The following is an 11,402-nucleotide window of genomic DNA, read 5'->3' as shown; positions in this document are numbered from 1 at the left end:
CTTCGATAGAGGTGCAGGACGTTATGTAACAGTGACAAATGAACCCACAGTGAGGACAGATGTGCGGTCACAGCTGCTTGGAGTTCAGCGGGTTGACAGCCCCGCCTCTTACACCTTAAGCTGCAGCTTGCACCGTTTGCTAATTGTGTTGTTTCGACTTTCAATTTGAAGCTGAAGGAGTGAAAACAAAGCGAATGGAGTCTGAGCAGTGTGGGGCAGTACCTGTGGGGGGGCTGATGCACGAGGGGCTTTTGTTGACCTGGATGGGCTCGAACGTCGGATCCAGATCCATGATGAGCTGGTTGAGGTTTTCCAGGGAGATTTCGAGATCGGCGTCGTCGTGGTGACCGCTGGGCTTGGCGAGGCCGGGGTGCTGGCCGACCCCCGAGTCCGGCGCCGGGTCCAGGCGGATGGTCTGACCCACTCTCAGGACGTGGTTGGGTATCACGTGGGACATGCCTTTGGCTGCAGGCATCATGTTATTAGAGCTCACCGTCTTCTGGGAACACAGTGCAGAGAGATCAGTGACTTTTGTTCTGGTTGCAGACACACACCCTTTATAACGGCTCCTTTCCCACGGACTTGGTGGAAAATGAATCTCATGTTCGTCACACGTAAACACCTACTGTAAGGTTTTAATTGCTGTTTTTTGGTAAATGGCAGCAAACAGCAGCTTCAAGTTGGATTTGTGGCCGTTCCAGTTTAACAATAGCTAAGATTTACATCACAATTTAGAGCAATTGTTTGATCACTCATCAGTAGTTTGACACTTAATTGGTTTGAATCATATTGTTCAAGCAAAAAAAGTCAAAATTCTCTGATTGCTGCTGCTTAAAAGTATAGTTTCTGGTTTCTTTCCTTCCTTCTCTAACTGCAAATGTCTTTAGCTTGTGGACAAAACAAGAGAAATGCTGATCAAGATGTTTTAGTTGATTAGTCTTAATTGAGAAAATAATCAGCAGATTAATCAGCAGTGAAGGTCGTGTGTGGTTGCAGGTTTATTGCAGTTGAATCCAGACAGGAGTTTGGTTGATGGTTACACAGAAATTTGTGCATTTCTGACCGTTAATTTACAGAAATGCTGCACAAATGACCAAAACTGGTTAAAAATACACAGCAGTGTTTGAGTTGTTTTCATGTCGGTGCTGGTAACTTTCCTTTGGCGCTGACTAAAACCTCTCTGGGGAGCTGCCAGAAATTCCTCAATGCAGGAAAAAACCCCAGTGTTGTCTGGTACTGGGTTATTTCATCACCGTACATTCACTGCACTTCGGTGATTAACTTTCCTGAAGTCGTGATGGAGTAAAACAAACGCTGCGTGTCCGACTAAGTCGGTACTTGTTGCCTGGTTGTCTTGCAACAGCAATGACACAGGCTGAGTAAACGTTATATTCCAGCGCTGATATCGGCATGAATAGCCGTCCGTGAGGCAACACGAGGGGGAGGAGGATCGGCCCATTCTCTGTCAGTACAGACGAGGCGTGGTGCCCCGTGAGTCAGCCAGGTGACTGACCGTTGCCATGGCGATGCTGGTGTTTTGATAAAAACTTTCAGTGATATTTTGGAGAGTTGACTGAAGATGGAAATCTTTTGGAAAACTCTCATAATTCAGTTCTGCTCCGGTTCAGTGACACAGTGTGCATGGAGAACAGTTGGCATGTCGCTTTTAAGGTTGTTGTTTCTTTAACTCAGAAAATGTAATTAAATGACAGAGTCTCTGCTATGACCTGCTGCAGAAATAATCATTTTTAAAAGACAGAAAATGGTCAAAATGAGTTCCTGTTGCTGCTCCACTGACCGTCCATGCACAGTTTCTTATGTTCTGTAACATATCTCAAGGCAAAGAAAAGTCCTCTTACCTTGTATTCTTCTCTTTCTTGTGTGATTCTTCTCTGTTATCGCCGCTTTACTCTCAGTCTGTCGTTTGCTTTACACCTCGTGCGTGTCATGCTTTTATTAATGAGATCCCAGCCCTTTTCCCGACCAGCCAATCAGCAGCCGGGATCACACGTCCCTGTGACTGCAGCTGGTGATGTCATATTAGCAGTGCAAAGTGTATGACTGGAGGCGAGGTGAAATCAGAGCCACGCTGTCGGGATGTACACCCACTCATCATCACTTCTACGGTAGTGTGATGGAAAATACAGGAACAAAACATAGTGTCATATAGTTTTTTTACATTATATACGCCCTCCACTTTGCTCCCACGCTGTAGTCAAAAGCTGGGAGCGTTTTATTAGCTGTAAAGTGAGCACAGTCAGCGCTTTTGTTGGATTTGACAAACGCAGCTGACAGTATTTTCCGGTCCGACTGTCCTCTGGGTGTACTACCTTTGTTAAACTGCTAAAGAAGCCCCCATGGCTCACCGTTATTGTTCCATTGTGCAGTCGGTCTCACTTTCAGTATCAAATAGCTTCAGAAAAACTTGGTTGCACGCGATGTATAGAAATGAAATGAATTCTTGTTGTATCAGATGTCCCGCTTTGTTTGAGGTGTAAAGCTACAGTACGCAGTATTTACAACACGTCCGTTTCTTACTGCGGGAACTTTGGTGCGTGTTCTAGCTGCGTGTTCTGTAGAATCTCGTTTTAGAAGAAGGAATATGTACCGACTCCGGATGGCTGTCGCATGATTGAGATTAACGGGTATGTTGAGCTTAAAGTCAGAGTTTTCAGTGTCTCTTTTAGCCTGATACGTCACCACGGTAACTGATGCGGTTCAGTGTGGAGTAAACAAAAAAAAACAGCCGCTCGTCCTTTCTTTCTCCGATGGTTACTACTTCTGAGTAATGCGTATTTTTAGCCGAGGTTTTATGCAGACCTGTGGAGCAGTAGTCGAAGCCGTCCAGTTACGGTTGCGCAAGCTGTGTGTGTGTGTGCAGTGTTGCCACGGGAACGAACATGCAATCATTTGGTGACGCGAAAAATGCATCAATATGCTTGTTTTTGTTCCTGTTTTACAGTGCTGGTACCACTGGCAACTAAGAGAAAAACACAGATTAGAAGAGTGATGACTCGACCGGTATTTATCACAGAGAATATTCACGTATTAACAATAATAACAATAATAACTTGATTTATGTAGCACCTTTAAAACAAAACCAAACAGAAGGAGAAACAACAGAGAGGCCAAAGTGTAGAAAAAGAGTTGAAAGTGGAGAAAGATTTTCAAAATGAATCAATACAAAAGCATCAGTTACAATAATTAAAAAAGGAAAAAATCAATAAATGCAGCTAAGGAAAAAGAAGAAGGGGAATAAAAGAACATTGAGGGTAAAACCATAAAAACAAAACTAAAAGTAGTAATAATAGTGGTACAAGTTAAATAAACAAAGGACAAAAGAGAATGAAATGAACAACAGAGTAAAGGAAACGTGCTAAACAATTAGACTGTTCATTTGCCCAACATTTGTGTTCTTCCAACAGTTTGCTCGTCAGAAGTCTCGTTAGTGCCCATAGACACTTTCTCATAACGACAATAAATCCCGGCTGAATTCTACAGAGCTTACGGCATCTTAACTCGGCGCCACCGACGGTCACAGGCTTCTGCTTAATGATGACACTTCAGACCAACTTCTGCTAAATTCTGCTGACTAAATTTCAGCAGCACTTACGTGGATCCCCTGGTTTGACTTTTCATCATGTCACCATCGGGGCTTTTGGACATGGGTTCTTCTTTGTGATTTCACTTTTGGTTTCATCGTTGACTCTGTTTTTCATGCGCTGCTGCGTGGTCACATGACGCAGCAGTTAAAAAGAGAAAAATAATGTTGAATTTATAATTTTTTATTTTGTTTTTTAACACAGAAAAACAATGAAGGTGTGTTTGGTTTCTATGAAGTTAAGATTTAATCCAAAATATCACCTATAAGCTTGTACAGAATCCTGCTGCTTCCTAAACGAGTGGTTTTTCTGATTTATTAAGTCCTTCGATCACCGACTAATAATTGTTTTACACTTTAAGCAAAGGCTGTCGGTGGTTTATTCTCACTCTTGGGGAATTTCTCCCTGAAGGTAATGTGAGGAAACTCTGTTTCATAACAATGTTGTGTCTAATGTCACAATTGTTTTTCTCCCTTTGGGCTCATTTTTCTATAGAATCCTGCACCTCTGTGGAAACAGCACAACCATGACTAACGGCAGAGAACTGAAAGTGGCTTTTGTGTTGCCTATCATAGTTAGAATCAGTGGCGGCTGGTTAGTACAGGGTGCAGGGGTGCCGCCTCACTACGAATGACCAGATAAAAAGTAGTTCTCAAATGTAAAATTAAATTTGAATTAATCATAACAAAATAATAACAAAACAATAATAAAGTTCATATTATTTTGCTAACAATATTTGTATCATTAACAGATTTAATATTAGTCTTTACTGTGTGTTGACTAATTCTACACTTCCTGGATGCAGGACGCCGCCACATGAGTGTGTATGCAGCTCGAAAAACTGTCCGTGATCATGTGACCTCGGCCCGGACTCTGATTGGCAGCTGCAGACTGTCTCACGGGACGCAGCTCGGTGCGTCCAGGACTCGTCCACTTTTGCTGTCAGCCAAGTAATTTTGTCTTTATTTGCTTTTGTCTTCCGTGGTTGGATATCAAAACTGTCCTTCGACATTCTTACGACTGCGCTTTCTGACGCTGTCACATGGCCTTCCCCCTCCTCTGCTACTAGATCACAGTGACTGTCGTGACGACTTAATGCATCGGCCTGCTGTCAGTGGAGAAAAGACGGCTCGTAGAAAAGACCGCGTGTAGAATTTATGTAACTCGGCTTAACCTCGAACCAATCCGACATTAGAACTTCCAGTTTATTATGTTTAAAGTCATTTTTGGTCACACACCTGTCAGAGCACACCACAGCCACCAAACAGCACCTACCGCAGCCTGCTGTGTGGGGCGTTCAGGGAGCAACAGTAAATCGTAGCGTCTATTGATAAGAAAATGTTCAGAAAGTCATTTGCCGTTGACCAGGTGGGAGGGAATGAGAAAGTGGTTATAATCCCACAAATCATAAAAAAACAGAACCCAAAAATGATACCTATGTTTGATTATTAATTTTACCCAAAAGATTTTTAAAACATGGAACCAACGTGAGCAACATTTTTGGTTTAAAATACTGCAGGTTGCTAAAAACAGAAATTAAGCTAAAAAAATCACAGAATTTTTCTCAGGTGATTGTCAGTTGCAGCTGAGTCAGTCATGACTTCTCGGTTGCTCTGAGAAATGCAGAATTTTTAGTTTTTTACAGAATCTATCGGCACTATTTTGGTAATTTTTAATAAAATGTTGAATGAAGTTTAAGCTTCGATTTGGTTAAAAACTGGATTTTCTCTGTCTTTTCAGTTCCTGGTCGTTTGGTGGATTGTTTTTGGGAAGATAACTTACATTTCAAATCTGGGATTCAAAGAGTTAACGGTGGACCTATATGGTAGAAAAACTCCCTGACGTTTATGTCACATGACTGTTGGTCGCATTAGAGTCACTCATGGCTTCATAGACCACAAGACAAGTTTTGTTTCTGTTTATAGATGGATGGATTGGTTGATAGATTTGTGTATATCCAGTGTGGGAAAAAAAATACATTCATATCTAAAAAACAACCAAAAACACTCTAAATATGAAGTAAAATCTAAATAAACAGACGTGTGTTCTCTAATATGTCGAACACATGTCGGTGTTGTGCAGCTGGTTTGTGTATCTGGATTGCATCAGGGCGGTTCCTCCTCCTCCTGCCAGCGATCACATCATCTCACAGAAAAGACATCCTGCGGCGTTCAGCCTGTGAGTGAAGGCGCTCTGCTGATTCACCTGCAGGGCGTGGAGGTGGACGTGTGGGATTTAGCAGAACTGACTTCAGTTTACACAGACGTCTCACTTTTGAAAATTTTCCATTTCGGTTTCGATGATGTGGAGCTGGTCTTTACAGGATCTGGTCTGTGCAAATCGTTTGGTTTTTTGGTGAATATTTTAAATGAGACGTGTAAAATAGTGGTTTTAATACAATATCAGCATTTGAAGCTTGGACTTCACAGATGAGTCATTCAAGGAGCATCAAACAGTTGAAAATCCCACATTTTTTTTTTGGTTTTTTTGTTTTTTGCTTTTGTTAATTTTTTCACTTTGGTTGTTTTTTTTTTAAATACAACATGGGGTTCTGAGGGTTTAAGGCCAGTCTTACAACCAGCCGTACCAGTGTGTTTGCTTGGTTACTTACCCAGTTTACAAAGCGAGTAAATGTATTTGACGTACATAAATGTGTGCAGCAGCCAACCTGACGCGTTTTTTGTCGCGTAATTTTAAAGAAGCGACTCCATTTTTCCACAAAGTATAATTTTGGAAGCTACTACGCTGGATATCTAGAAGCTAAATTACTCATTTTTTAATTGAATTTGCACATTAATTTGCACTAACTTGAAGCTGCATTTGTTATTTTTTTTGCTGGTGTAATTTAATAAATGATTTTAATCTTTTATGACATGCACAGTTTTATTGTGTACAGATATGTTGATCTTGATTCTCGTAGAATGTTGTCAACAGCATATAATACAGAAAAAAGGCAAAATGGAGCAGCACAGAACCAGGATTTGTTCAAGTGGTTTAATGGACAGTTTTAAATGGATCAGTAAAAATGATGCAAGTTTCTTTTTCCAACATAAAGAGTTTCTTAAAACACGGTTCACTGTAACAAATGAAACGACAACAAAGCTTTGTTAGAATAATGAGAGAGACAAAAACAAGATGACCTGAGGTTTGCATGTGCATGATAACTTCTGCTATTTACATGTGAAAAATATGTTTGATTTGAGACGTTAGTCCAAATGTTCAACAGTCCGCGTGGTGGTTTGGTCTAAAATGGATTCAAGGGGAGAACGTGGTGGTGGTTTCGGTGTCGGTGGTGCCGGAGCTCCTCCTCCTGCCGCATGTGTACTTGAAGAACCTCTCCTGGCTCATGCAGCCCAAATCCTTCAGCAGCTTCAGCAGGTCGTTGCGGAACTTCACCCCGATGAAGGCGTAGACGAAGGGGTTCAGGCAGCACCTCAGCAGCGCCACACACTGGGTGATGTCGGTGGCGTAGAGGAGGCTGTTGTCGTACCAGCAGTCGCTTGTTCCCCCTTTCGCTGTCACAACCGTGGTCCAGAACAGGACGACGTTGTAAGGAACCTGGCAGAGCAGGAAGACGCCGACCACGGCCAGGATCACCTTGATGGCCTTATTCCGCTCAAAGCTACGAGCATGGCAAAGCGTCTTGACGATGCTGCTGTAACAGAAGGTCATGACCAGGAGAGGCAGGATGAAGGCCAAGACGATCTGACTCGACTGGATGCTGACTCGGAGCGGGTCGCTGCCGCTGGAAAACGGGGTGCAGGTCTTGTTGTAGATGTTGGTGTAGTACATCTCAGGTATGGAGAAGGTCAGCGCCGTCACCCAGATGATGGCCGACGACACCTTGCTGAAGAACACCGCCTGAGATCGGCGGCGGTGGGCCGAGACGGCTTTGGAGATGGCAAAGTAGCGGTCCACGCTGATGAAGGACAGCAGGAACATGCTGCTGTAGAAGCTCACCTTGTAGACGGTGTGCATGGCTTTGCACATGAAAAGGTTGAAGACCCACTCTGCCATGGAGTTGGCCGCCCAGAAGGGGAGCGACAGGGCTAGAAGGAGGTCCGCAAAGGACAGGTTCAGCAGGTAGACGTCCGTCATGGTCTTGAGCCGCTTGAAGAAGAAGACGGTGAGGATGACGAGAATGTTTCCTGTCAGGCCCAGCAGGCAGATGATGGAGTAGAAGGTGGGCATGAACCAGAGGCGGAACTGGCGGTTGGATTCCTTCACGCAGAGTGTCGGAAACAGGTCATAATCCACACTGGAGCCGCTGTAGTCCGGGTAGTCCGTGAAGGTTGTATTTTCAGACAAGCAGGACTGTAATCGAAATAAAAGCAATTTAGAATCCAACTTTAAGGTTTCACTACCGTGTTTTTCCTGCCCCCTGACACAGTTCTGATGTTTTTTGGTGTACCTTCACAACCACATCCTCAGAGCAAACGCTGCTCATGAGGGGAAGGTTGTGGTTCGTTACCTGCAAAGTATCCCTCAGCGTCGGAACATCTCGTGTCTTTAACATCATGCATATTTAACCTCTTTAATAAAGCTGTGTGATTCTCTTACCTTGAAGTTAAGAAACCATATCAGCACCGTGGGCAGGAGGCTTTGGAGATCTGAAAAACAAACGGAGAGACTCTTTAGAAGATCAGGAAATGCAGTCGCACGAGTGTTCTGATCCTTTACATAAGTACAAGCACTGCCACGGCATTGTGAAAGTGCTCCGTTACTAGCAAAAGTTCACATTTTGGATTAAAAACAAAAGTACTCAATGCAGAAAATTCTTCCCACAACTGTTTTGCATAATAGGAATATTATTACTCATGCATTCATGTAAAAGCAGGATTTTGCTGCTGTGGTTGGTGGAAGCGGAGCTCATATCGATTTGTTTTTGTATCCGGCTGCAAGTTCTGATTATTTATGGGTTAATCTGCTGATTATTTTCTCAGCTAATGATTTGATTGTTTCTGAAAATTCTAAACAAAAAACAAAAACCAAAACAGAGAAATGTCGTCACAACTATCCAGAGTCCAAAGTGTCGCCTTCACAGTGCCGCTACTGTCCAAACCCTGCAGTATTTTTTAAAAATGCACTAAAATTATATCAAATCTTCACATCTGTCAAATTGGAGACATTTTTTTAAATGTTTAAACAACTTAAATCACAATATTTACCAATTAATTTCCTGTCAATCTACTAATAGAACTAATTGCTGTGCTTGAATAAACGGTTAAACAGTGCAATTATGAACAAAACATCATAATTTATATTGTCTTTAAGTGGTTTATTTGCAAAAAATCTTAATTTGTAAAGTAACTTAAAGCCGTCATATAAATGTAGTGAAGTAAAAAATACAGTATTTCCTCTCTGAGATGTGGTCGACTACAAAGAAAAGACTGAAGTACCTCAAAATGTTTTTTACGGAATTTGAGCAAATATACTGAGCTGGATTCCGCCACTGGTATTTTCAGGAAGCAACCAGATGAAGTGATTTGTGCTGATTTTGTTCCCTTTGAGTTTTCTGACACTAACCTGTAAGTATTTAAACCGAAGCCGTGTGAATCTAATGACTTTAATTAGGTTGTTTTCATCCCAAAGACTTTATGCAACACGTTTGGTGGCGCTCTTTGCTGCTCGTACACGGTTACTGTACTCGACTAAAGGTGCCACAGAAAGTAGTTCCTGCAGTGTAGAAATGCTCAGTTATAGGTAAAAAATCATGCATTTTAATTTAGGTTTTAGCATCAAAATAGACTAGATTCATACTTAAATTGTCAGAATGGTGTATGCTAAAGTTGAAGGTGGTGAAGGTGATTTAACTTATTTATAGCTGCAGGATGTCTTGAAAATTCACCCTCAGGGCTCAATAGTTTGATCTTAATCTGTGATATGACGTCATCATTTATCTGTTGATTATAGTTTGTAATTATTGAAGCTAATCTGCAGAGTTATCAAGTGAAAGCAGTAAAAACGCACCATGTTTGCAGCAGAAAATGGAAATACTTAATGAGCTCAAAACTGCACTCGAATAGAGAAGTACTCAAGCGTTTAAAAGGCGTATATCGTTTATAAATATGTATGCGAGTCGACTGTTTTTAGATCACATGTTCCTTATTGTTAGAAGTCAGAGACATCCTGTTCGACCAGGAGTAATGTGCTCATTGAAAAAAACTGACCTAGTTCCTTATTCTTTACAAAAGCTCTCGATCGTTTCTCAGAAAAAAACACCGAATGTGAAATTTGATTTATTACATTTTTTTAAAAGCGACTGTGTCATTAGTCCGTGATTTGATATCAATAAAAGTCAAATTTGTGTGTTTGTTGCAGAAATAAAATCTCACCAATTCATGCTGCAAATGAGACAAAACTGAATTTTAAATAAATAATCGTTAATCGTTTCCATCAACACACGCGGTTGTTACGGTTTAGCAGCGACGTCAAATCAGCCTCACAGAAGCATGTGCCACCACGCTGTGTGCCATCACCACCTCTAAACGTGCAGCTAAACGGCGTTACCGCCGCCTGGTAGACAAACGAACCATCATTAGCTTTAAGTAATACTTTCATCATTTTGGTGTTTTCTTTTTTTAACATTCATTCATTCACCACAGCAAACACACACAACATCCTTTTAACTCTGCAAAGTAAAACTACGATAACGTACTCACCGCTGACTGCAGTCATGTTGACTGGGAGCAGTTTTTTTCTGCAGGTGAAGCCACGAACACAGAGAGATAAATGTCTGTGTTTGATGGTGGTTTCCCTTTGTTGAAGCGACACTCACACACACACACACACACACACACACACACACACAAAGACATGCCTTCCTGAAACTTTTTTTATCCACAGTCCTCAGCTATCATGTGAGACATTCAGAAAACCACAAGTCCAACTAAAACATGCACAAAAAAACATCTAACTTCTGTGAAATGTTGGAATTACAAAAGGAGACGTAATTATTAGAATGAGCCAAAACCTCTTCTTGTTGGTAGCTTTGTTTTTATTTATCTTTAGTGGATTAAAAGTGCCTTCTGTCTCGTCTAACTAAAGTCGTATCAGTTGTGTTGATGTGAGTGTTCGGTGGTCCGGATCGCTTTCGACTTACTAGCAACCACTCATTTTTCTATGAAAAGGAACAACCTGAAAGGGGGGCAGCTGCTGAGGTGTAACGCGCTCCATTAATCTTTTGCAAATGAGTTGTTTCAGAGGAAGCCGGTCTGCTTTCTGTTAGAGCGACACTGGTTGATGAAAGCCACACGATGCAGCCAGTTGATACAAATCTGATGGTTATCGCCTTGATTGTGACTTGATAAGACGTAGGAGTCTGGAAAATATGTGCTTGCTTTTCTTTAAAAGAAAAAGGAAAGGAAAAAAAAAAGAGTATTGTGTGTTGTGCATCCAAAAACAATGTGCTTTTCGGTGCTACATGATTCATTTTTATGGTGCTGGACAGCAGTTGATTCCCTGCAGAGCTGCCCTTTAACATAGAGCTGCACGAGCTTCTGCACACCTGTATCTCTGCGGTTGTGGTCTGGAGCTTTCACTCTTAGTCTGTGCAAAACCACACGGTACAAAAACGCAGCAGGCTGCAACGCAAAGCTCCCCGTTCACATTTCAGCTGAAGCACTATCAAATCTGATCACTACGCCCTCCTAGGTGAAGCTGAAACCAGTGACAACATTACTCACTACCTTTAAATCTCCTCTCGGGGTTGTGACATTTGCCCCTCGTTTTTGCATTTTTTACAAATGCAACTGAGCTCTCGGGACTGCAAGTTCTGCACTGAAAACAGGAAATCAGAAC

At 41.9% G+C, this 11,402-nt stretch overlaps 2 protein-coding genes across 3 annotated transcripts in view; both read right to left on the bottom strand.

Annotated features, from left to right (window-relative positions):
- LOC103371696 (tensin-4) overlaps positions 1-1,926 on the bottom strand; it is a 15,808-nt gene extending 13,882 nt beyond the window's left edge. The window contains exons 1-2 of one of the 2 annotated variants that reach the window (XM_008301111.1): positions 1,860-1,926; positions 223-499 (exon numbers count right to left, since the gene is read on the bottom strand). In XM_008301111.1, the coding sequence (XP_008299333.1) occupies positions 223-478 (256 nt within the window). In that variant the 5' untranslated portion in view covers positions 479-499; positions 1,860-1,926. The remainder of the gene's footprint in view (positions 1-222; positions 500-1,859) is intronic. The other variant, XM_008301112.1, reaches the window with a different exon arrangement.
- Positions 1,927-6,582: 4,656 nt separating this feature from the next.
- ccr7 (chemokine (C-C motif) receptor 7) lies at positions 6,583-10,366 on the bottom strand. Its single transcript, XM_008301109.1, has 3 exons — positions 10,265-10,366; positions 8,163-8,212; positions 6,583-7,916 (listed from the first exon to the last, which is right to left on the bottom strand). Exons 1-3 carry the CDS (start codon positions 10,278-10,280, stop codon positions 6,858-6,860), a joined length of 1,125 nt encoding a protein of 374 aa, XP_008299331.1. The 5' UTR covers positions 10,281-10,366; the 3' UTR covers positions 6,583-6,857.
- Positions 10,367-11,402: the final 1,036 nt, after the last annotated feature.

Source organism: Stegastes partitus, unplaced genomic scaffold (assembly GCF_000690725.1).
Source record: "Stegastes partitus isolate 25-593 unplaced genomic scaffold, Stegastes_partitus-1.0.2 Scaffold1629, whole genome shotgun sequence".
In the NCBI taxonomy this organism is placed as follows: domain Eukaryota; kingdom Metazoa; phylum Chordata; class Actinopteri; family Pomacentridae; genus Stegastes; species Stegastes partitus.
The sequence above is the reverse complement of the archived record's forward strand: the minus strand, read 5'-3'. Positions and strand labels throughout refer to the sequence as shown.